This window comes from Orbicella franksi, chromosome 2 (genome assembly GCF_964199315.1).
Source record: "Orbicella franksi chromosome 2, jaOrbFran1.1, whole genome shotgun sequence".
Taxonomy (NCBI): domain Eukaryota; kingdom Metazoa; phylum Cnidaria; class Anthozoa; order Scleractinia; family Merulinidae; genus Orbicella; species Orbicella franksi.
In genome coordinates this window covers 14,181,007-14,207,562 of record NC_138146.1, presented here as the reverse complement: position 1 = coordinate 14,207,562, position 26,556 = coordinate 14,181,007, and the positions used below count along the sequence as shown (strand labels likewise).

Sequence of the window (26,556 nt, the reverse complement as noted above, 5' to 3'; positions counted from 1 at the left end):
TCTTAAGTACCCCAACGATCAAATTCTCGATATCCATTTTTCTAAATTTCCTACGCAATAGGTCTTTCCTAGATATCTTGCCAAATTTCAATCTATTAGGAACATTAGAACTCACGTTTTTTGGACCTTAAGAGGCTGTCTCTGTAAAAACTGAGCACTGATTTTACTTGGAAAATTCGATTTTTCTGAGAAGCTGGGATTTCGAAGCCCTTACCTAGTCAATCACTAAAATTAGTTTTGTTTGATTACAAATTCTAATTGAATTTTTCTAGGATTAATTGAAGTTTGGTCCACTCGACACAAGTTACGTGCGTGCCGAAACTGGAAAAATAGCACATATTGCCGGCGCTCTAAAAAAAATTAATATTCACTCAAAAGTTCCAATTCCTTTTTTCAACTATAGATATATCATAGCACTTTGTTTAGCCATGTTGCAATTGTAATTCAACGTTGTTCCTTCAACGGTTTAAAGAAGATTTTCTACCCGTTAAATCGAGTTTTGAACAAACACAAAAATAGCTCTACTTTGAAGGCACGTTTTAAAAATGTGGCACCTGTTTGAAACTGCTGAACTACATGAATAGAAAGTATAAATTGCCCTTAATTTAAAACAATAATAAAATTTGTTTGCCCACCAGGGTTTCAAAACTGCAGTATCGTATGTTAGGACTGGGCTCTAGGCCCATTGCATGCTGGGCCAACGCATGCCCAGTTTGACAGCCATAGTCTATTAAAAAAACTAACGACCGCGTAAAGTTCAGGAAATTTTCAAAATATTCCAGTGAGTAACTAACATACTCGCCTTCGTAAAGTGCTCCGACAAATTCACGTAAATCTCTTACCTGGCCTCAAGATTAAAGTTTTGGTCCTTTGTAGCGAGCCTTGAAACCTAGGTAGCATTAAAACTGCCAGCGTTTCCTTCCAGCTGTAAGTGTGTATACAAGGTACATTTATACGTTCCTTATCTGTGTCGAGCGGGACGGTCACATACTTCGATGTTCTTTGTATTACTGGCCATTGTTTTCCTCGAAGCCGGTTTAATCATGTCTTCTCGAGGCGGTCGGCGATCTGGAAGTGGTCGGAAGAGGATTCACGCTTCATTTGCTGAGGGAGTAAAGTTTTGATAAAAAGGCCGTCGAAGGATTGGCTAGTCTGGCGTTTTTACTTTTCGTCTTTTACTTTTACTTTTCGTGGATATCTGCGAAGATTTATGGCGGATATCGGAGTGATTCAGCTTTTGCTGGCCACCTTCTTTCCCAAGAGCGACGAAGGCAAGTACATTTCGTTTATCTTTCACGTGCACTTTGTCACTTTGCTTGTATTGTTTATCTGGTCATTTCCATGTTTCTTATTCTTTTTACTCTCAAATAAGGGAAAGTAATTCCGTGGAGGAAAATACGAGACGAAAGAAGATACGTAAAGATGGCCCAGTTGAAAGTGAGCTGATATGTAAACAAGTTACCACACGCAACTCTGACTTTTATTAGAGGAGGAATAACTATTTGTAGTCGTTTCATTTAATTCATTTTGCCATTTTGTTCTCACATGTTTCCTTTATAGTCAATACAACCTGTTGACTTGTTTATTTTATTAATTTACTTTTATGTCATACAGCTGCCCCTGTTGTAACGTCGACTCCAAAGAATGGGTAAGATGTCGAGGTACAGTCGCCTTATTTATCATTGGGAGACTGAGATTGTGTCAGGTTAGTATGTCATTTGCATTGCTACAAAATAGATTGCTTTTTAGAAATATATTGGATCTGTACAATCCAGCTGTATGTAGTCTAACTGGGTATATAAACTAGATTTTTCGTCTAGTGAAATTGTTGTTTGCTCAGTTTGTCATATAAAAAACTGAACGTTTAATTTGAATAACTGTCTAATTTATACAAATGTGCGGTGGTAGTGCCTCATGCTAATTACGTGGTTGTGCGTGCTGTGCGATAGGTGCTAGTGCGAAGGTGTGACATATTTACATAGTGTAACTTATTATATGGCTAGCGTCGTGAGCGGGCAAGATGAATCAAATCCTGCGCTGTGATTGGCTACCCGAGCGGGCAAGATGGAGCCATGTTGCCCGCTCGGAACTACCCGCCGTGTCCCGCAAGGAAAATTTCCCTGAAAGCCAGATAATAAATCCTTTATTGACCAAGCTTGTTCGGTCAAGATGGCTTGATATTGGCCTCGTTCATTTTTTGCGAGTTTATGGACCTCGACTCCGTCTCGGTCCATAAACACGCAAAAAAGACCTTGGCCAATATCCAGTCATCTTGACCTCACACTTGGTCAATAACCCATACATCTTTCCCCTTTTGAAAGCTTAAGTTACAATAGAAAATCCACTAGACCTGTTTATCAAAGTTCATGTCTCAAGATAAAGTCTATTTTGACAGCACACTCCCAGTTAGTCTTGTTTTTAGTCCATAATAAAGTCCCTGAATCTCGACGGAGGCCTTCGCTGTCTCATTGAACGGCGTAACGTAGTAATACGCTCTTGGTCACTTTGGAGTGTAGGTTACTGCTCCACTGGTTGATCCGTTCCTGTAAGGTTACTTTCAGGCAAGGATACAGTTTCCAAGCGGTCATCTCCTCCCTCGATTTTGTTCTCTGGTTCAACCTTTGCCTCTCTAATCTGTGTGTGAATCCTTCGAACTGGTCCCGTTGAGGCGTTTACAGTGCAAGACCTTGGTGCAGTGCTTCCAATAACTTCACCATATATCCAAGGTTGGTGCTTATTTCCAGGCCTCGGTTTCACAAACACTTTTTCCCCATTGGAGAACTCTCTATGAGGCTGCGAAGCCCTCTTGTTGTACTGAGCCACTGATCTTCGTCTTCTTTCTGCGATGTCTCCATGCACTAGACTTGGGGACGCTGTCTGTGGGGTCAGTCGATGGTGTGCTGTAGGGATGATATCCTTGAATCTTCTTGACATGAGACGTTGTGCTGGGGAGTAGTTGTAACCCTGCTGAGGAGTGTTTCTGTAGGCGAGGAGAGCCGGATAAGGATCCTCTTTCCGAGATTTCTTCAAGATGTTTTTGGCAATCTTAACTGCTGACTCCGCTTTCCCATTTCCCCGGCTGTAGTATGGTGATGATTTGACCATGGTGAAACCGTATTCTCGAGCCAACCTTGAGTATTCGTGACTCGAATTGAGGGCGCCATTGTCGGTTATCAGCTCATCTGGGATCCCATGGCGAGCAAACTGTCGCTTCATTGCTCTGATCACTGAGTTAGCCGGGGTGTTTCCGCTGAGCGAGTCAAGTTCAATATAGTCACTGTAATGGTCGACCATTACGAGGTAGTTTTTTCCATCCAACTGCAAGCGATCAGCACTTATTTTTGACCACGGTCTGATTGGTATTGTGTGAGATTTCATCGGTTCTTGTGGTCGCTCGCTAACGTATTGGGCACAAAGTTCACATGAAAGGCATTTTTTCTTGATTGCTGCTTGCATTCCAGGCCAAAAAAGAGATTCGCGAGCTCTTCTTATGCTGCTGTCGGCGCCCTGGTGTGCTTTATGCATTTTCTGCAACATCTCTTCTCGTAACGAGGAAGGGACAATAGCTTGGTGAGAGCGATAGACCACGCCATCGTAAACGGAAATCTCGTCTCTGGAACTCCAATATTGTCTTAGATGCTCCTGCGTTTCCTTCCTTTCTGCAGGCCACCCACTGACTACCACATCGCATGGGGATGCCAAGACCGAATCCTTGGCGGTCTCTTGTTTGATTTGTTGCATGGTTTCAGATGTGACTCTGTTTGGCTCAATATCCATTTCAGCTATTTCCAACCGGAACACTTCGTACTCTTCCTTAGCATTGGCTGCTGAAGGGTAATCAGCGACAGGTGCACGAGGCAAAGTGTCGGCAACGTAAAGTTCCTTTCCTTTCTTGTACCGAACTGAAAACTGATATATTTGTAGTATGAGCATCATTCGCTGCATTCGGCGGGGTGCTTTGTTGAGTGGCTTCTTGAAAATTGTCTCGAGCGGTTGATGATCTGTATGTACCGTGATGTCGTGTTTTCCATAAAGGTACTGGTGCCACTTATCCATGTAAGAGACAATGGCAAGACACTCCATTTCAATTTGAGCGTAATTCTTCTCGGTGTTGTTCAGTCTGTGCGATGTGAAACAGACAGGCTGATCGTTTTGTAACAGCATGCCACCGATTGCATCTTCAGAAGCATCCACTTGCAGAGTCACGGCAAGAGTAGGATCGTAGTAGCGTAGTGCAGTCGCTGATGCAATGAGATTCTTGGCTGAGTTGAATGCGTTTTCATGGTTGTTTGACCACAGGAAGGTAGAGTTCTCTTTTGTCAAGTCTCTCAGTGGAAGAACTGTTTCCGACAAGTTGTGGCAGAACTTGCTGAGGTACTGGCACATGCCAAGCAAGCGCAGCACCCCAGCCTTATCAGTGGGCGTTGGCATCTTTGTGATTGCGTCTACTTTGGCTGGGTCCGGTTCCACCCCTTTATTCGTGCGCTTGTGCTCCATGAACGTGACAGAAGGAGATTTAAAGTGAAGCTTTTTCGCAGACAGTCGGCGATCCTGATTGCTGCACTTCTGTGAAAGGCTCGTGAGATTTTTGTCAAGATCCAGGTCAACTTCTTCTTTTGAATTGCCACATCCGAAGACACAGATATCGTCAGCAATGTTTATTACTCCTTGCAAACCATCTAAGAATTCATGTTGCCGTCGTTGATACTCTTCAGGTCCAGAGGCTATCCCAAATGGCATCCTGGTGTAGCAGTAGCGACCGCTTGGCCCCTGAAACGTGGTAAGTAAGGATAATTCTTCGTCTAACTCGATGGTGTGAAACGCCTCTGAGACGTCAACAATAGTGAAAACTCTTGCATAGGTTAGAAGTGGAAGCTTTTCTTCAATCGTCGGTATTGTGTACTTGGGTCTTCGGATGGCCCTATTGATGGTTTGGCTTGGATCAATGCATATTCGAAGTTTCCCGTTTGGCTTTTCTTTCACCAGGATGTTCGTGAGCCAGTCTGTGGGTTGTGTGACTGGTTTTATGATGCCCTCGTTAGAAAGTCTCTCTAACTCTTCGTTTACTCTGTCCAGCTTCGCCACGGGAACTCGACGCACTTGGGCGCGCACTGGCCTGACATTGGGATACAGCTAGACGTGCATGGGGTTCCTAGAGGATTTCCACGTCCTGGCCTGAATACGTTCGAATAGCACTGGAGTACATTGTCCTTCGTCAGCTTTGCTAGTGGTGGAGCTGGTTGCGGATTGTGCGAAATTTCTTCTTCAACTGCGTTTGCCGCCTCGTCAGCGTACACCTTCAAGTAATTTAGGGCTTGTGCATCCCTTCCACTAAGAAGCGCTGGTTCATCATCTGGAACGTTTACCACAAGGAAATCTATGGTGTGAATCCTGCCCCTTCTCTCGCAGCACAAGGTCACCTGGCCTTCAGGACGCATAGTTTCACCTCCATACGTGTTTATCTTGCTTCTCGTCCGACGAATTTCTGCGTTGGGAAATAGCTTTCTCAGAAGACTGCTGAGAATGGTATTGCAAGTGGATGCAGAGTCGATCTGCGCCTTCACGACTTTTTTTTTTCTCTCCATGTATTAGGTGCAGATTCGCAAAATATTTTCTTGCAAACTGTGAGGTCGCATTGCACTCCATAACGAAGGCTTCCTCGTTTGTGTCTTCAGAGACAAAATTGGATTGTTGCTGTCGAGCTTGTCGTCGTGTTCCACCCCTGCAGACGCGCGCGAAATGGTCAGTGATACCACGTTTTCCACATTTTTTTCCCATTGCAGGGCAATGTTGCTGACGGAGCTGTTGATGTTTCCCACCACACCAAAAACATTATGACAACTGGAGCGATTTGGTTGTGTAGTTAACCTGCTCCTGCTGTGTGTGTCTGGCTATTTTCATTAGCTTATTCGCGAACGTGGTGCCTAGAATGTTTTGGCGACTTCGACCACTTCGCGTAATGTGACCTTTGCTAAAGTGGTTTTATGCCGGTGTCCTTTCCCGATTAACTTCCCTCGAAGGGCATCCGACGTTAGGCCGGCGATAAATTGGCCCCTCATGAGTTCGTCCGCAAAGTCTTGGTATTCGCATAGTGCCGCTTGATTTCGTATTCTCGTCTCCCATGACGTGATTGACTCATTTTCTTGTTGCAGTAGGCGAAGGAACTTTTGTCGTTCCCCTGACACGCCAACACTAGCGCCATAATATTCTCTTAACGCATTGGCAACACTGTAAGGTTTCTTCAAATCTGACTAATAGATCACTAAATCCACATGCACAGTCTTGTTCACAAGGCATCAATCAACAAAAGTATGTCGGGCTTTTTCGATATTCTGATTGGTTGTCTAGATGTCCGCGTCTAAAGTTTGAGTAGTTAAAAATATGCGAGACGTGTTGCGTAAATCGACGCCACGGGAAAAATATGTTAAATATAAAAAATTTCCCGACACACTTTCGTTTGTCATTGTCCCTGAAATGTTCTGGCGAAATTTCACGAAAATCCATCAAATCCGCATACCCTATAAATTCGCTCAAAGTGGATGTACTTAACTTACTTAATCCTCTTCGTTCCTAAGTGGAACATAGGTCCTCAACTAGCGCGCGCCACCTAACCCGATTTTGTGCAGTGCCTTTTGCCTCATTCCACGTAACATGCTTCGCCGCCAACTCTGCCATTCTCATGCGCCTCCAGCTGTTTTGGGGTCTCCCTCTCTTTCGCTTCCCCTGTGGGTTCCACTCTAGTGCCCTCTTGACTACGTGTCCATCTGGTTTCCTCAGTGTGTGGCCGATCCAGCCCCAAGCTCTCTGTCTTATCTCTTCCTCTATCGGTCGTTGCCCTGTTTGACTCCAAAGGTCCTTGTTGCTGATTTTTCTAGGCCACCAAATCCGCAAGATGTTCCTCAGGCTCTTATTGATAAACACTTGCAACTTCTGCTCCAATCCCTTGGTCAGCCTCCAAGTTTCAGAACCATACGAGAGCACCGCCTTCACATTTGTCCCAAAGACTCTCAGCTTGGTCTTGGTTGTTAGTGCCGTGGATCGCCATATTGGTCTCAGCATCGCAAATGCCTGTCTTGCCTTTCCAATTCGTGCCTGAATGTCCTCGTCAGTGCCTCCCTTCTTGCTTACAGTGCTCCCAAGGTATGTGAACTCATCCACTTCCTCAACCCGCTTCCCAGCTACCGACACAACATCACCACGTTTGGTACCAATACGCATCAGCTTTGTCTTGGTGGCATTGATCTTCAGGCCTACCTTCGCACTTTGTACCTCCAAGGCTCGTGTCTTATCCCTCATATCCTGTATTCTGTGCGACAGTAGGGCCAGATCATCGGCAAAGTCAAGATCTTCTAATGATGTCGTAAAGGTCCACTGAATACCTCTTTTCCTGTCAAAGGCTGTCCTCGTCACCCAATCCAGGGCGACCAGAAACAGCAAGGGAGATAGCAGGCAGCCTTGTCTTACCCCGGTCCTCATATCCAACGGTTGAGTCTTCTGTCCATTGTGTACCACCTGTGCGGAGAAACCCTCATAGAGAACTCAAAATCGATAAAGTTGATGTACAAGGAGGACTGCCACTCGATACTCTGTTCTATAATAATCCGCAGTGTTGCTATTTGATCCGTGCAGCTTCGACCTGCTCGAAAGCCCGCCTGTTCCTCTCTCAGCTTTTCGTCCAACGCAATCTTGATGCGCTCCAGGATCACTCTGCAAAACACCTTACTTGCCATGTTCAGCAACATAATGCTACGCCAGTTTTTACAGTAGCTCAAATCACCTTTCTTGGGCAGCTTGATTAGCAGACCTTTTCTCCACTCCTCTGGTATCTTCTCCTCATTCCATATCCTGTTGCAGAGGCCCAGGAGAACCTCCTCTGATGTGTCCCCTCCCGCCTTAATTCCCTCTGGTGGAATATTGTCACATCCTGCAGCCTTCCCGTTTTTTAACTTCTTTATAGCATTCTTGATTTCAATACGTGTAACGTGACCTGTACTGATGTTAAGCTCGTCATTTGGCTTCACCTCTGGCGGGTTGATCGGCTCCTCATGGTTAAGCACTGTTTGAAAGTGCTCCCTCCACCGGTGCATCTCCTCCTCTGCTGTCCCGAGCAACACGCCTGCCTCATTTCTCACTCGCTTACAAGTATTCTGGATCCTCCCACTTAGCTTTCTAGTGATCTCGTACAAAGTCCTTGCATCACCTCTCTTTCCAGCCTCCTCAGCTCTCTCAGCTTCTGCTTCCACATACGCCCTCTTGTCTCTCCTACACCTCCTCTTCACCTCCCTATTTAACTCTTGATATCTTTTACTTGCCTCTCTCTTCTGGTTTCTTGTTCTGGCCATGTTTATGGTGTTTTTTGCCACCTTTCGCTGCTCGATTAACTCCCAAGTCTCCTTGCTGATCCACTCCTTCCTGTTTGCCTTTGCCCTACCCAGCACCTGCTCGCAGGTCTCCACATAACCTTGTTCAATCTGCCTCCATTCATCATCCACTGACAGTTCCTCCTCCTCCATCAACTGCTGCAGACCCTCCAATCTGTTATGCAGTGCTAGCTTGAATGCGTTCCTAACCTCCAGATCTTTCAGCTTGCTGACCTCAAAACGCACTCGGCCACTATCCCCCTTTCTCACTTTGGCAATCCTTAGCCTGACTTTTGCCATCAACAGGTGGTGGTCTGACCCAACGTCTGCTCCACGCATCGCGCGAACGTCCTGCAGTGAGCTCCTCCATGTCTTGCTAAATGCCAGGTGGTCGATCTGATTCACAATACCACCATCAGGAGACCTCCATGTCCGCTTGTGACACTCCTTATGGGGGAACAGCGTTCCACCGATTACCAGTTCATTTGCCTGACAGAAGTCCGCCCATCTCTCACCATTTTCATTCATCTCAGCTCTTGCTCCATGTTTACCCATCACCTCCTCTCTGCCTGTGTTATCCATTCCCATCTTAGCATTCATATCTCCCATGACGATCTTCACATCTCTACATGGCACCTGCTCCAAAACCATCTGTAGCTGGTCGTAGAAATCATCCTTCACCTCCTCCGTTGCCTCATTTGTTGGGGCATAGCATTGCAAGATGGTAACCTTCTGCCACCTCGAGTTGAACCGGGCTCTGATTATCCTCTCAGACACTGGCTCCCATTCCAGCAGACATTGTGCAGCTTCTTTGGACAGAATAAAGCCAACTCCTCTCTCATGATTTTCACCTTCATCCATTCCTGAGTATAGCACAGTTTCGCCTGTAGCTACCCTCAACTTCCCATAAGAGTTCCATCTCATTTCACTTACTCCTAGAATACTAATACCATACCTCTGCATCTCCTTGATCACCTGTGCGCACTTACCAGTCTCAAACATTGTCCTAACATTCCATTGCCCGATCTTCACACACGCTTTTGGCGACAGCAATTTCGTCGGCGGTTTATGCGTCATTCGCTGCTTCGCACGTTGTTCCAACCGGGTGTTAACATCTTTTACCCCTGTTTCCCGATAGGGTGCAGTGGTAGTTCTAGCTTCGGTTTCTGTAATAAATAGCATTTTCTGGGAGCGGGTTATCAGCCCGCCGCCCAACCCCCAACCTGGAGGACCAGGGGCTGTTCTTCGTCTGGCCTCTACCCTTCGACCAATCCGGCATGGTTAGACCTGCCAGGGAACAAAGTCCCCGCCGGCACAGCTCTCCGGGTCATGAAGACACACAAGCTTCACCACCACGGCAAGGTGTCAGCCCAAGGTGAAGAAAGTGGATGTATTTCTCCCAAATTCAACTGCGAGATTTTAGCTCATAAAGGTTCGTAAACAACTCGAGCCACGCTAGGAGATTATCTCGCCTTATGAAACCGCAAACCAATGAAACAACAGGACCTCCTAGCCTCAATGACAATGGATCAGGATTTCGCGGGAAAAGCATCGCATGGCAACACGTTTTCTATCTCGCTGTCGCACTGAAGAAAAAGAATCTAAAACGGGCAAAATAGCCAAAGGCATAAGAACAATTGCGCGATATAAACAATACCAAACAACATGAATCACGAGCTCCAAGATGAGCGTTTGCCGTGAAAATTTCCCTCGGCGGTTTCGTCCATTTAAGCGATTAAGAGTGCCTGCCTGTAAAAATCAGACAAATTCTTAATTTCGCGGCAAGGGTCGAAAATTCGATTTCGCTCATATTCTTATGGTAGATAGGCTAGGGCATGACAAAAACTACTGAATAGTTTTTTTGGCAAAACATCCTTTTATTTCAAAGAAATATGCAAATTACCAAATTCCGTTAAAATCGTCATTTGACGCACCATTTTATTAAGCAAGTTTGAGAGCCTTGCATGCAAAACCACATCACTCTTCCGTCTTTAAAACACTGGGTTGATTTTAGGGAATGTTGCGTTGTCTCTTTGGGTGCAAAATAATTAAATTTCGAAGACATGTATTTTATTCACGTAAAAGTACTTCGTGAATACAATTAATTTTCACCATGTGCGAAACCTTCAAATGGATCAAGCTTCTGGTGGTTGAATCGCAGAAGGATGGTCTACAGATTCCTGTAAAAATTTCTTTGGGCAAATGATTGTGAGCGACGCGAGAGCTTTTCAAAGTACGTTAAAAATGCAAATATTTGACCATCCGTCGTCAAATTTCAATTTACGGGTTGGACGTACATTTTAGCATGCGCCACATGACTTGACCTATGTTAAGTTGAAATAGGCACAGAGCTGATAATTTCGAAATGTTCTAACCTCATTTGCTGTAAAAGGCAGGTCCAAAACCGATTTGACGTGTTTCTCTCACCATTCGTCGCACATAAAGCAGAAGTTTGCTGTTGTTTACATAACGTCCGATGTAAATCGCCAACTGTCAACTCATTTAATGGTCGAATACCATGAATCTGTGACCATCTTTCTGCGCATATGAACATCCTGCATCTAAGTCAAAAACGGCTGAGTCATTTGTAGATAGTTGCTTGCTTTGCAGTGCGCCAAAATATTACGTTTGATCGATTGCTGACCATTGCTAATAAGCGTGTCGCCGCAGCACAATCTTACAGCCGTTATTTGTTCGTCACGCAATGCTGTCACGGCATATGCTGCACATTTGGATGTTGTATTTTGTATAGAGCACTCTCAGGGTAAGTGAACCAAATTAATCATAGTTCATCTGTTTGTTCATATATATAATAATATGGGTACATTTATATAATCGTGTTCTATAGTGTACGTGACCTCGGTCCAAATCACGTTTGTTTCAGACAACAGCTGATAAAGCTAGTGCCTGTACTCACTAGAGTTTAAAAAAAAAATCACCATAAACAAATTATAGATCAATGAAGCAAGAACTAGCTGAAATAAAAATAGGAAATCACAACGTGTCTAATTCGTGAGAAAAACGGACTAAATTTAATCAGTAATTACGTGAGTAAATAGCCCTGGCCATGCCATTTTGACGTATTTTGTTTGCTTAGTGGCGAGGCATTGGTATGTTTGTAACAGAAAATAGAGGACTGTTGTCAGTACAGTCCAAAATTATTGTCAGTAAAATATTGTAAACAAAACACCTATTGACCGGTTACCTCCGCGGCCACCATTTAGTCGTTCCCATAAGGGTTTCATTATTGTCTTTACCCCTATTAACCGGCCACCCAAAATTTAAAAACTTTGTTTTGGAAAGGGCGATGGCAGAAAAGAGTCTGAAATTGAAGGTGCATGACGAGTTATAGCTCAAACAGACGACTATCATGATTGTCTTGAATTGATTCCATGTTCACCAAGAAATTTATAGCTGGTTTTTCAGTGTCACGCAATTCAAAATAGGTCAAAATAAAAATCAAAACCGGTCAATAGATAAAGTCCAGAATCTGGGAAATGAAAGAAGGTAAATATGCAAAGACTCTCGCCAAAATTCTGGTCACGGCAATTTTTCTTATGCGAGATATGCGGAGAAATTTTTTAACCAAATTTATAGAGATTTGTATGGAGACGCCATGCTGGTGCCCATCCGTATGGGCACGAACATGGTGGTCGGAAACTAACAGAAACATCTGTCACTGCGTTTTGCTACAAAAGCGTGAATTTATCCCTCGAAGAACACTAAAACATTAAAATAATACTCTATCTAAGACATGAACTGTTCAGATAGCCAAATTCCCCAAAATAAGTCACTTTTTTAACCATCATGACAGCTCTCTAGGCCGTCATGCAAATGCCGCGTCACGCAAAAGCTTAGAAATTCAAGCGAAGTGTATCACAAAACCAAGAACCCATTCGAAGCGAAAATTTGTATGAATATTAGTTTTCAGCTGCTCTTATATATCATTTTAGTAAAATCTCAGGAAGATCAATAGTTTTGTAGGTCGAATTTTGGTGACGTCATGTGAAAACCACTATAACCCGTTTGTGAAAAATTAAATATTCAAGGTACACCAACCTCTATTTAAGCGGCTAGCCCCATTAAGCGGTCACCACCCATTTCTCCGAGGGTAGCCCACTGTATTGCATGTAAACCAAAAATAATTGCACAGCGCGAAAAGACCTAGGTATGAGTTTAGCGTTACAGTATTTCGCAGGGCATGTAGGTAGCGGTGGTCGAGTAAAAGATAACAGGGGTAGTGGTTATTCATTCTTTTCATTTCTTAATTTAATCTCTTCCTACTTAACGCGATTGTGTGCTCCCAGTGGTTCCAAGCCTTACGGAGCCTTACGTATTAGGATAGAAATTGTCCTACCCCTACCCCCTAAAATTAGACTACGAGTAGTCCCTCTTTCACTTAGTCCGTCGTGCGTGACGCGAAAGAAATTCGCGAGAAAAAAATGGCCGCGCGATATCCTGGGGGCTAGGAGCGCGCGAAAGGAGGGACTACCGCCTAAGCCCAAGGGTTTTCCCTTTCACGGCCGAGTGATTTTTCAGTGTAGGATTTCTCATCTTGACGTCCTCTTATTATCGCCTGTTATCAATAGCCCCGGGAGATCTGAATAAAATTGCTCTACTCTACTCTTCAAGTAGCCAGGCAAAAACATATGCCGTGAGAAGTATATCTTCGTTCAGTGTTCGTTCAGCGAAACTGCCATAGACGTTTTTAACAGGAGACGGCGAATGAGGCCTCTTGTAACGATTTTCGCTGCGTCTAAAAGTTATTGCGAAATTTTCAACAGAGTTTCAACCGAGAATTTACAGTATATATTATACATTATACATTATACATTATACATTATACATTATACATAGGAGATCATCGAACTGCGGTAAAATGTTTGCCGATAGCAGCGAAAAATTTCAGGTGAATGTCCGGTTTCAAGTGAGAGTCCGGTTCAATCTTTCAAATGGACGGTAGAAAGGCCAAGCTCAGTGAATTTATATTCGCTGACTTAGACGATGCTGTTGAGCGGCGAAATCACTAACACGCTCGCAGTCGGGTTGGAGGCAGAGAGCTTTGCCAAACAAAACACTGGATAAATTTGAATCTTTCCAAAGCCTGTTGGCAGATTCGCAAGAACATCACGGCTTGCGAAGCGGAATTCCAACGTTTCGATTTGCTCTGGTACCGCTTCGATTTGCTCCGGTTCCAAAACATTCCTGCAAGACGTCACAGGTATCTCGAATGTTGACAACACGTTGTCAACGCTCCTAACATAAGCCAATCATATTTTTGCGTTGTGAGAGCAACGCATAATTCAAACTCTTGGGCTTAGGTGGTAGTCCCTCCTTTCGCGCACTCCTCGCCCCCAGGATTTCGCGCGGCCATTTTTTTCTCGCGGTTTTCTTTCGCGTCACGCACGACGGACTGAGCGAAAGAGGGACTATTCGTAGTCTACCCTAAAATGTGATGACAGCATTGCGTGACGAACAAGGAACCGCTGCAAGCAAGGATTCAAGCCATCAAACCATGATGATCAAACGTAATATTTTGGTGTAGTGCGAAGCAAGCAGCTATCTACCAATGACTTAGCCGTTTTTGACTTAGCTGCAGTGGTGATCATATGTGTCGAAAGAGGGTCACAGATTCATGGTATTCGACCATTAAATAAGTTGACAGTTGGCGATTTACATCGGACGTTATGTAAACAAAAACTTCTGCTTTATGTGCGACGAATGGTGAGAGAAACACGTCAAATCGGCTTTGGACCTGCCTTTTACAGCAAATGAGGTTAGAACATTTCGAAATTATCAGCTCTGTGTCTATTTCAACTTAACATAGGTCAAGTCATGTGGCGCATGCTAAAATGTACGTCCAACCCGTAAATTGAAATTTGACGACGGATGGTCAAATATTTGCATTTTTAACGAACTTTGAAAAGCTCTCGCGTCGCTCACAATCATTTGCCCAAAGAAATTTTTACAGGAATCTGTAGACCATCCTTCTGCGATTCAACCAGCAGAAGCTTAATCCATTTAAAGGTTTCGCACATGGTGAAAATTAATTATATTCACGAAGTACTTTTACGTGAATAAAATACATGTCTTCGAAATTTAATTATTTTGCACCCAAAGAGACAACGCAACATTCCCTAAAATCAACCCAGTACACATTTAAACACTGCACAAAAATATTTGAGTGTTTTAAAGACGGAAGAATGATGTGGTTTTGCATGCGAGGCTCTCAAACCTGTTTAATAAAATGGTGCGTCAAATGACGATTTTAACGGACTTTGGTAATTTGCATATTTCTTTGAAATAAAAGGATGTTTTGCCAAAAAAACTATCCGGTAGTTTTTGTCATGCCCTAGCCTATCTGCCATGAAAATATGAGCGAAATCGAATTTTCGACCCTTGCCGAGTTATTTCCCATTTTTATGGACAGGGACTCTTAAGACACCTTCCTGGTGTATTATATATTAACTTTATTTGAAAATACGTTTTATCTAAATAACTCGGCCTCCTTTTGAGATTTTTATTGTTTTTCTTTTGTAAACTTTAGATAAAATGACTGTCTTAACTTTTGTCAAATAAAACAAAAAACGATTTTTTTGTGCCCTTGAAGGTGGGAAGTAACCTTAAAAAAATCGACAATAACCACTCGGACTATTCAAAGATGGCTTTGTTATTGTGTAAAGTACAATACCTGGAACAACACGAAACGTTCATCTTCAGCATGCTACTGTACTAGTTTATATTTTCCTTTTGGCCTACTCCGAGATCTATTCTTACATTTGTTTCCTAATGCAAATAATTGAAATCACTAGAAACTGACTCTGTTGTTTACTTTGCTTCATCTTAATGCCGACGCTACAATGAGACTGGAGGGTTTTACACTGCTACTCTGGGCGGAGCTTCTTCCGGTGTCATAAACTAGCAAAGAAAGAATTAAAGCGCAAAATGTTTCTGCCAGTTGTTTCCATTCTTGTTATTTTGTCAATGGTTGTAAAAGATAAGCAGGCTATGATAAATTGGCAGTCAAACACAATCGAGACCAATCGCTAACGATTACTATCGGCAGTTGATAACTCACAACTTTTTTCTTCATCAATTTTCATTGATTGCTATCGATAATCGATATCAATCTTCGATTGATATCCATTGTCATCGATTAATATCAATTTTCGGTTTATTGATTGACTACGCCTGGGGTTTACAAGTGTTTGATTTAGTGCATCATCAGGACTATTATTACAATAAACTCTTGGCTCTGTTGTTGTAAAGGTGGATGATCAGTCATGATCATCAAGGCCCAGTCAAGTAACTGATGTCTTTTCAGTCATCCTGCCCTCAACATGTTACATTTATTATCCCAATATACAAAATTCCCTTTGTGCTCTGCATCGTCTTCAGTAATGCTCAAAATTTAATTTGCTGTGACTTGCATTTATTTGTATAGTCTTTTTTTATATATTTATTGCTGTTTTGTTTGTTGCATTCAGATATGGAGTATATTCGGTTGAGCCGACAAAGTATACGTATGCATGTATGTACTGAATGTATGATTAATATGTTTTGTATTCAATGTCTTTGTTGCAGTGAGGATGATGATGTTCCAGCTAGTTCTGTCAATGTCGATATTACAAGCATATCAGCATCTTATTGAAACATATAAGCAAGTCCTGTTTACAAGATATGGCCTCTTTTAGTGCATCTCCATGGGAACAGTTGTCTTTCAATACTATCAAATTATTTTTTCTATTTGACGCTTCAAATCCAAAGTGTCCTCAAACATACAAAGTGTTGATTTTTTACAATTTGTACCAATATTATTTCATTTTAATGACATGATCAAGCCAATTTTTACTTCTCTCCCACACTAAGATAAATTACAACATCTCCACTAAAGTATAGAGTCAATTGATTACTCTTTGGTCACTATGATAACGTGTCATGAACCATGACTAGTTTTTGAATATGTCCTGGGGTATTTGGTGTAAGCAAAGTCTTTAGGAACTACTGGATATCATGAAACATTGCTAGGAAACATGGAAAAATTGTGTATAGGTCAGGTGCTAAAACCTGAAACAAAATAACCAAAGTGAAATAAAATGAAACCACAAAATAGCACCCAGGTTAGCCCTATAAACCTCCGGTTAGCCTGAATAACACTTAGGTAACAGTTGGCTGTTGACAGTTGTGAGGCGTTTCATTTCAGTGGTTTCGTTGTGGGTTTCAGCACATGCCATCTGTTGTAGAGAAGTATTTCTAAAATTATTACATGGCACAAGCCAGCCCTGAGACGTAGCTCGAAACTCTAGCTCATTAAAAACTCTGTATTTGAGTATGACATGGAAATGTAACATTCCATCAATAAACATTGGCCTTGTTATTATAAAAGTAACAAATTCATGAACTAACTGTTGGTGAATCTTCAACTCAGAACCATGTATTGAGCATGCATTTTATTTCGGCATAACCTACACCCATCCTTAATGTGCAATCACAAAGATGAAAACTAAGTGTCGAGATGATTGAAATTAACAAAGCAAATCCTTCTTCCACTACTATTATAAATTCTTTCTTTGTGGGCTTTTGTTTAGGGGAAAAGAGCTTGTTACTTGTATTTGTTTTGGCTTAATCAGCCCTAAATCCCATATAAACCCCAGTGTGAGGGATATCGCCACCAGGTAACTGTTACTATAGAGTATGTTCGCGTGACGTAATCAAATTCTCAAATCCAAAACTAAAGAGCCTCTTAAGGTTTCATCCTCATCAGGCATAAGAGGTACTAAATTTATATCTGTTTACAACTTTCCAGCTCAATGGCGTCCTTCGTTTGGAAACCAGCGCATTTTGAATTTTAGAGTTATGGCGGTGCGAGACATAAAGCTAAGATCGTGTTTGTCGAAAAGCATCCACTTATCTCCTGATTTTTAGCCATTTCAGGAGTTAAAGTATTAGGAAAAGTGCTTGTGTAAATTTTTTTGGTTCGGTTCAGATAATCAGTCGACTAGCTATAGATAGCAAAAGTAAGTTCCATATTTATATGGGGTATGGAACAACGGCGCTCGTGAGCTCTTCAGCGCGATATACGGCGATTAATTTAGCAATTCGATGGCCTCTCTAGCTTAAAATGTTGGAGAAAATCCACGACATGTACCTTGGAATAATAACAACACAGTTTGAAGGAGGACGGCAAAATATGATGGGCTTCTCATGCATGAAGGCTGTTTACGAATACACTCGTTTAAAGATTTGTTTATGTGGTCGGATGGATATGACTCTATCAAAATCTAGGTCCTCCAAATTGCACAGTATACCCAATTTTGCTAGGCATTTGGAATTGTCCCAGGGATAATAATTATGTCCTCCTGAGCGAACGGCTCGGGTTGTCAAGTTTGGGAATCAAGTTCTGGCAATGGTAAGTTGGCTGATAAGTCTTCTCTTCAAGACAAGGATAAACAGCAGATAAGTTTCTTCGTAATATGTTGCCCTATGAAGTATTCCGATCGGCTAGTCGCAATCGCGCGCTAACAGTTCTCGACTTCCAATTCCTGAAGGTTTTGGGATCTGTCCGGCTGTCACTGCGGCTTTTGAAGATCCTCGTGCAATTTGTGACATTTAGGCTCTTTTCTGGACACCTTGAATCTGTTTTACATAACTCACAGCAGCAGGGTTTGCTTTCTAACATTATTTAAGCTAATTAAAAGCCTAGACCACCAATATGTCCTTTTTTTGCCTGATTTTCTGGTCTAGAAGACAAGGCGCTCATACAAAACCTTCTACGGGACTGTAATTCCCGTCTGAGTCATGTGTGGGTCTCTTGTGATGTAATCTAGTTTTAGAAACTATGCGCGACGCTATTATCAACCAAGACTTGGAACAAGGAAAATTAATGACGGCCGTAAATTCTCGGAAATAAAGGTCCAAAAAATTTAACGTGCGTTCTAATGTTCGTAAAAGATTGAAATTTGGCAAGATATCGAGGAAATATCTATTGTGTACGAAAATGTACAAAAATGGATGTCGAGAATTTTAAAGAAGATAAAGAAAAACATTTTAAAAGAAAAATACACGTTATAACATGACGTTTCGGCGTCATCTAGCCGCCATTATTAAATGCAGATTCAAAAAGGTTCAGTTCAGATATACTAGCTTAGGTGTTAAAAAGTCAAGAAAAATGTGAGCAACAGTGTCAGCTAATTAAATACTTTTGCTCGAATAGGGCGCGCTTGTGTGTTTAAGTTTGGTCGTTTTTCTTTGATTATCAAAATTTCGTAAATCAAGCATTCCAGCTTCCCTCTAAATTTCTCTAAGATATTGAATTGTTCGTGCGTATTTGGTTGGTCTTGGTTGTGACTTTCTCGCAGGTGTTTTCTGACTACTGAATACTTATGCTCATTAACGCAATGAAACGGCAAAGGCAGCACATCGAGTAAGGTAAGGGCTACATCGCTCACCTTCGATGGACACTGTCAAACTGTCGGTAAAAGAGTGCAACGGCAAATAAAGGAAATCGATTCTTTGGCGACTACTGAAGAAAACTTGGATGTCGTGGAAAGGAATCTGACCGCATTTCGCGTTACAGAATTTACGAGGTGTGTTGCTGCACTGTTGGATGACCTCGAGGGTTAAGGTGACCAGCTAACGACTGGTATGCCGAAAAGGGTAACAAATAAGCGATTTGATTGAAAAACCGTTTGCTGGATTTCGTCATCGAAAGAGATCATCGAGCAGAATTTGGAGGCCAGATCTCAAGCCAGTTCATGATGTGCGCGAGCATCGCATCGTCGACAGGCGTCATCGAGATCCTCAACCACTTCGAGCAGAGCGAAAGAAAAGGTAAAAGCGGCCGAATTAATAGCAAAGGTAGCTATGTTGGGACAAAGGCAAAGAGCCAGAGAAAAAGGCCGAGAAGTTACGTTCAGAAGAACAATTAGCAGTCGCTCAAGTCCGTGAACGTGTGTTTGCAGAAATCGAGAATGGCATCAAGGAAGATTTAAGCCACCAGCCAGAAATGCCTCCGGAAGCCTTTCGCATTCCAGGATTTTCCCTCTCTGGGCCGTCTTTCCCGCCTGTGTCTACTACCTGTACTGTTCCAAGCGCAATTTCGAACACTGTAACGAGCGTGAACTTCACTGCGGGTTTCCTTGGTCGCGCTCCTGCGATACAAACACCTTGTAAGCCGGCGCGACAACGATAGTTAAACCCTCTCGCGCCTGAGTTTCACGCCGCCGATATGCAGCCAAATACAAGGCAGTCTTGTGACTTTCTTCAGAAACAAAACAGATTAACCGAATTGTTGTGGGAACAGTAACAACAGAGTTTACTTCCGTCGCTGACACTGACTAAATCAACTGGCGATCCTCTGGAATATTCCACATTTACTAGAAGCTTTGAATCGCAAGTGGAAGCTCAAGTAAGCGCAAATGATGTTCGTCAGCAATACCTGGAGCAATATTTGCAAGGAGAACAGAAGGAGCTCATCAAAGGATGCTTACACCTTGATAGAAACAGCGGCTACTTAGATGCTAAGAAGCTCCTAAAGGACAAGAACGGAGATCCTTACAAGATATCGAATGCGTACACTAAGAAGATAAACGAGTGCCCTTACATACGGTCAGTACATGAACTGACGTTAGACCGACTTCGCATCTTCCTCGGTCAGTGCCAGAGTGCGATGTCGACCCTAACCGTTCTATCCATCCTCAACCATCCACACAACTTACAAAGTATGGTTTCAAAGCTTCCTTTTCCGCTCCATGACCGATGGCGGCGAGAGGCGAATAAGAAGAGACTTACTAGAGGAACGATCCCCAAGTTTGATGATTTCGTGAACTTCGTAGACACTTAAGCAGGGATTACAAGAGATCCAGTCTTTTCGCGAGAAGCCCGCCGTCGCTTGGAAGGCTTATCAGATCGACCTGATCGTTCCAACAAAGGCAAAGGTTCTGGGAACCCAAAAACTTACGGGGACCGTACTCGCGCCCTGCACGTCTCCAATCATGCAACAGATGTAACTGTTGGCTAAAAGACTGTTTCACGTAACCCTGCCATCATCTGTAAACTTTGCAACAAGGGGCACGACTTAGATGACTTGCCAAGCCTACCTGAAGGGATGTTTACCAGACATAAAAGAGTTCCTTAAAGAGAAAGAGCTATGTTTCGCATGTTATGATTCCGGGCACAGATCTAACGGGTTCGCCCAGAGGAGAACTTGTAAGAAGTGTTGGCGTCGTTATCCCACGGGACTTTATGATGACAACTTTCGCCTCAATCAAGTAGCCTCCAAGCAACAGATCCCCCTCGGCCTTCTCTGCTGCAGAAGGATCATGTTGTGAATGTTCATATTGAAATGGACGAGACAACCTGTAAAGCCTCTGGCACTGAGAAATCTGTTTCCGCTGTATCCATCGTCCCTGTCAGGTTAAGATCTGTAGAAAGCGAAGTCCTCACTCATGCCATGCTTGATGCTTGCAGTACCGGTTCCTTTGTTCTAGAAAATATTTTACCCAGCCTGGACGTAAAGGGCACTGATACACAGCTGATGGTGAGGACCGTCAACGGTACCAAGTTACACAACGCCAAGGTTCTGAATGGATTGGTCGTTCCAGATTTAAAGGGTGACGATACCATGCAATTTCCGAAGATCTTCAACAAGAAGGACCTTTCTACCTGCGAAAACGTCCCAACGCCAGAACTTGCTCATCGAAGGAAACAGCTTATAGGCATAGAAGCAGATCTGCCACCGCAGTTACTTGATGTAAAGATCGGTTTTCTGATTGGCTCATACTGTCCGAAAGTCCTCGACCCAATAGATGCATTAGCAAGCGAAGATGGTGGTCCATTCGCGATTAAAACGTTTGCTAGATGGGCAATAGTTGGGCCCTTGTACGCGTGCAATGAAGAGCATCCAACAGTAAATTGCCATAGAGTTGCTGGAAGGGAAGTCTGATCTAGTAGACACCTCGATCATTACTTCATGGTAGAGAACAAAGTCAGAGAAATCGTTACTCCATAAGCGCTGAACAAGATGTTGGAACTAGACTTCAGCGAACGAACTCTTGACGAGGGACAAGGGAACTCACAAGAGAACAAGAAGTTTCTCAAGATAGCAAGCCTGGGTATTCGGCATATAGAAGATAGTCATTACAAGATTCCCCTTCCATTCCACCATGATGATGTACGCTTTCCTGAGAACAAGGAGCAGGTCCTTCAAAGAGCACGTAGCTTCCATAAGATAAAGGTAAAGGTAAAGTCTGCATACGATCCAAGTGTCCCACCAGGCCAGAGCTTATCCCGGTTTCTGTAGCATGAAGCGACTAGGAGTTTTTCTACTCCCCCCTGGATGGGTTACTAGTCCCATCGCAGGGTTACCCCCATCATTTAGTTTGCCGGTACCCATTTATACACCTGGGTGGAGAGAGGCACTGTAAGAGTAAAGTGTCTTGCCCAAGAACACAACACAATGTCCCCGGCCAGGGCTCGAACCCGGATCACTCGATACGGAGACGAGCGCACTAACCATGAGGCCACCGCGCCTCCCGTTAAGACCATGACAATTCCACGTCTTGAGCTTACCGCGGCCACAGTCTCAGTTCGAGTGGGAGAGACGATTGCCAGAGAATTGGACGAACCCGCTGAGAGTAAAACGTATTGGACAGACAGTACCACTGTTATGAAGTACATTCGAAATGATAAACGTTTTCACGTGTTCTGGGCGAATCGCGTGCAAACAATACGAGATGCGTGAATCCTAACCAGTGGAAGTACGTTGGGACCGACATTAATCCAGCTGATGACTCGTCATGGATTACAGGTCCAAATTTCCCATGGCTACCTGAGAGCGAATAGCGAATAGTGAATAGTCCCGAATAGAGCGAATAGTCTCGAATAGTGCGAATAGTGGCGAACATTCCCGAAAAGTGGCGAATAGTGACGAATAGTCGTCAATAGTCACCGCTTTAGATCTAATATCCAGCGTTAATTAATTATCCAAATCAGCAACAGAATTTCAGTGAATTTATTACCTTTTCTTCTCAGGACTCAGGCTAGTAGGCTGTCCATCGCCGACATTAAGAAAACAGAAAACACAAGGATAACCTAATAAAGACGTATTTACGCTTTTGTAGCGGTTAAAACAGAAGAAATTACGTTTAGAAACACCTTTTGTCCTGATAAGCGTCTCTGCTTTCTAGCGGAAAAATCCCATCCTAAGGTGCTACGAGGTTAACTGCGAGATACTGTGTACCCTATTTGTTACTATTTGCCACTATTTGCCACTATTCGAGACTGCTCACCGCTATTCGCACTATTCGTACTATTCGCAATTCGCTATTCGGGACTATTCGCTGTTCGCTATTCGCGACTATTCGCTATTCGGCGTTTCCGCACACCCTCAACTTTCTGCTGACTTGGACGACGTTTCCTCCAATGATCCTGAGGTTAAGAAGGTTCTTGTCCACAGCATCGATATTGAAGAGAACGCAGACCTTTTGGCGAGGCTCACACGCTTTTCCGAGTGGCATTGTATGAAAAAATCAATTGTCTGAATACTCCGTCTAAAACCAAACTCTGATGAGAGCGCATTACTTCCCAGGGATAGAGCAGACAACGTGGGAGGTACAGCAAAGGTGAAACGAGAGCCCCTGAGAGTAGAAGAACGAAACGGCCGACTCATTGGAAATGGATTCCTTCATAAACGCCCAACGACGATTCATAGCAAGGAGAGGGTTAGTACGTGAGATCAGATCAGACCAAGGCACCAACATCATGGGAGAAGAGACAGAACTAAAGAACGCTCTAGCTAAGCTGGACCACAGCGCAATCGAAGGAGTCTTTGCAGAGACTTCATTTCTGATTGGATCATCCAATGGAAACAGAATCCTCAGGCAGCGTCCCGTATGGGTGGCGTTTGGGAGCACCAGATACGGTCTGTCAGATCAATTTTATCTGTATTGATGCGAAAACACGGCCACACCTTTGACGACGAGTCCTTTAGAACCCTGTTAGCCAAGGTAGAATGCATCACCAACGGTCGGCCGCTCACTGTCCCGTCAAGCGATCCGGAGGATCTGGATCCACTCACGCCAAAACACATACTGACTATGAAGTCAAAAGTCGTCATGCCTCTACCAGGAAACTTTCAGAAAGCTGATTTGTACCTCCGTAAAAGATAGAAACGTGTGCAGTATCTTTCGAATGTCTTTGGTCGACATGGAGAAAAGAGTACGTCCAACATTTACAACAGAGAGTAAAATGTAACCGCCCCCGAAGAAACTTCGAAGAAAGAGATAAATAGTAAAACAGGTCAAGTGACTTATTTTGCCTCTTAATTTCTGGTCAAATGAATGCAAAATTTGAACATTCCGGGCACGGATAATTACTTTGAACAGAGGCAAAGAATAACTGATATCTTATACTTCGCTTCAGTTGATCATTCCCACCTCATTTGAGATTTGACTATTGCCGAGATTATGACCTCATTAGACACGTGACCACCATAAAAACATGGGCGATTTAAGGACACTAAATTTCTATTGATCTTTAATTTTGGTCTTCCTAATGCAAAAAACAACGGTGTTTCTAAAGGGAACCGGTTTAAACTTCCTGGGGGTCTAACTAAGGAACGAGCCATGCCACAAGATGCTTTAGTTGTAAATCATTACATGGAAATTGAATGTTATTTAGCCCTTATGTTAAACAAACATAATATCTCTTTAGTGCAGTGTGCACTACTGGGACGGTTTAGGGAGCTGCTGACTGCTAATGCACTAATTACTAACACAATAACATGATAAGGTGTAAACTTTAACATTTGTTTAAATAATTGATTTCAATTGATCAATTGACCTTGCGGGAAGGGGAACTGGGTGAGGTTGTTACCCATGTGCGCTACCCAAGACGTGTCATACTTACAATGCTCTGTTGATAACATGACAAAACTATATATTTGTTTTCGCAAATCTCTTACTATCCTTGTGGTTTTATTCTCTTAAGAACAAAAGCAATTTGATCGAGACGCATGCGCAGATTAGTTACCGTCATTGCCGACTATATGTTAGTTCGGTGAAAAATACATTTCATACGAGATTACACACGAATGTTGAGTGCTTTTCCTTGTGGTAGGACATAACATGGAAGACGCATGCCTTCTAACACCGCTAGTGTGATAAACTCCGTTCTCGAGTTCGGATCCACACGTTTTTTTATTTTTTGAGAGACACCACACTCTCGTTTTGACCGAGGATAGCAGCTATATTTCAGGCAGCGTGAGTTCTCCCTTTTTTAGTGCAAAGAACGCTACTGTGACTGCGTACCCTCTGGAAATACCCCTAGCTTGATTCAAGAAATTTCCTCTGCTGTTTTTAAAAATATTGTGTGTCTGCCAGGGTTCAAACAGAGAATGAAAACATATTGCCTCTCCTTGGCAGCTTGTTTATTCCCTCTTCCATGATATTAAAGAGAGCAAAAAGTTCATATTTAGCCGAAACTTTCCCGCGTTAGTTACATGTAAAACTAGTAAATTTGTGACAAAAGAAACTTCGCAATTAGTGCCGCTGACTCCGTGGCACTCAATGAAACCGACAATTGTATAATTTCATCAGCCTTTGAGGTGACTTGCTCACCGATGTAGGATATAATTTCGGTCAAGTAACGATCTCTACCTTCAATACTTCATTTCAGCTCCACTACGCAGTACACAACATGAACAAAACCATTAGGTTTATTTGGGCTGTTTCGGCCGAGCACCAGAAAACTGTAACAAAAAGTTATACTACAACTACAACCTCTTATTACATCCAAGTATATATACCATGCATGAAGCAGAGCTGAGCGAAAGGTTACATATAGACTACTGTCAGACGGAGGCCAGAAAAAAACCTGCTGGAAAAACCCCTGTGGGGAAAAACTCGGCAGGAAATCTGGTTAGGAACCGTGTCTCAAGCTCTAAGTAGCCCATCCTACGAGGCTTTACATTTCGAACATCGCCACTCGCCTTAGCTAACATAAAGGTTACATGTAAGAAGACGGAGAATGACAAACGTAGAGATATATGCAAAACAAAAATAAAAAATAACTCAGTCAAACGACGTGTCGGCCTAGAATGACTTTCCACATGACATACACCTGATATATAGCCCTCCCTTCTAACCATACTGCACTTCAACTGAGCTAACCCTAGTCCCCACTGCTTACATGCCGCAGAAATATTTCATTTCCGGCTAATTCGTATTCACTCAAACGCCAGAAATTCCATTAGTTGAAACACTCCGCAGTTCTATGGTTTTATTGTTAACACACATAAATAAACAAAAAAATGAAACCACTTGTATATTAGACGCTGTGATTTAACTGAATCCTCGATTTTCCATGCCAGTTGGAAGTCCCGTTGTCACGCGAAAAAGGAGAGTGTCCCGTTATCACACAGTCATTGCTTTCATCTGATGCGACTGAAGGCGAAAACAGAACCGACTCTCTGATTGATTTAAAAATACCATAACCTATACTAAATCTATAGCTTTTTCAGTTAAAAATTTTCCTTTGTCCGTATGATCTTTTACAGCAATGCAAGGATGTTGCCCAGAAAAGTCAAGCGGAAGTTGAAGAACACGACGACAGAGTAACGAGAAGAAAAACTGCCACAGCGGCTGCAGTCAGAGAAGATGACAAAATAGAAGGAGTTCATGTATCTATGGGAGACTCTGCCTTTAAGAATTTTTCGAATTGTTGTCAGGTTATTGTAGGTTGTTTTTGTTGTTGTTTTGTTGTTGTGGTTTGGCTTTATCTTTACTTCCGTGGTCCACCTTATATGTAAAACTCACGGCACGTTTAACAAATTACACATATCACAAATTACAAATTAAATTACAATAACAAAGTACTGTGCTATAGCTACATGCAAACCGCATTACCTAATTACACTAGGTGCTACTAAACGAAAGAAAAGAAAATAATTAGTTAATTCTGACAACACACGCTAGCTACAATTAAATCAAACAGGAAAAAAAAAAAAGAGAGAAGAAATTAAAGGAAAAGGAAAACTTAAATATAAAAATAAATACGAAGGCAAACAAACAACTAATAGCGCGGGTGAAGGGGGAAGAGGAACGATTTCTAATCTCAATTTAACAGAATTAAAAGGAACTTAGTCTGTAAAGTTGGCGAGGAGCATAGTCACGTTACGAGTAGTTTGTTGGTGTTAATT

At 42.8% G+C, this 26,556-nt stretch overlaps 3 protein-coding genes and 1 pseudogene across 3 annotated transcripts in view; 3 read left to right on the top strand and 1 right to left on the bottom strand.

Annotated features, from left to right (window-relative positions):
* Window positions 1–26,364, top strand: part of LOC145478142 (uncharacterized) — a 36,298-nt gene extending 9,934 nt beyond the window's left edge. Inside the window, exon 2 of the mRNA XM_081456068.1 lies at window positions 25,915–26,364. Coding sequence (XP_081312194.1) covers window positions 25,915–26,166 — 252 coding nt within the window. The 3' untranslated portion in view covers window positions 26,167–26,364. The remainder of the gene's footprint in view (window positions 1–25,914) is intronic.
* Window positions 1–26,556, top strand: part of LOC145478137 (uncharacterized) — a 119,215-nt gene that overhangs the window by 38,655 nt on the left and 54,004 nt on the right. The gene's annotated exons all lie outside the window — the stretch shown is intronic.
* The window catches only part of LOC145478099 (PAN2-PAN3 deadenylation complex catalytic subunit PAN2-like), an 84,201-nt gene that overhangs the window by 4,269 nt on the left and 53,376 nt on the right, over window positions 1–26,556 (bottom strand). Inside the window, exon 28 of the transcript XR_014048187.1 lies at window positions 13,200–13,805. The gene's annotated coding sequence lies outside the window, so the exon portion shown is untranslated. The remainder of the gene's footprint in view (window positions 1–13,199; window positions 13,806–26,556) is intronic.
* LOC145480100 (uncharacterized) lies at window positions 9,638–22,701 on the top strand (annotated as a pseudogene).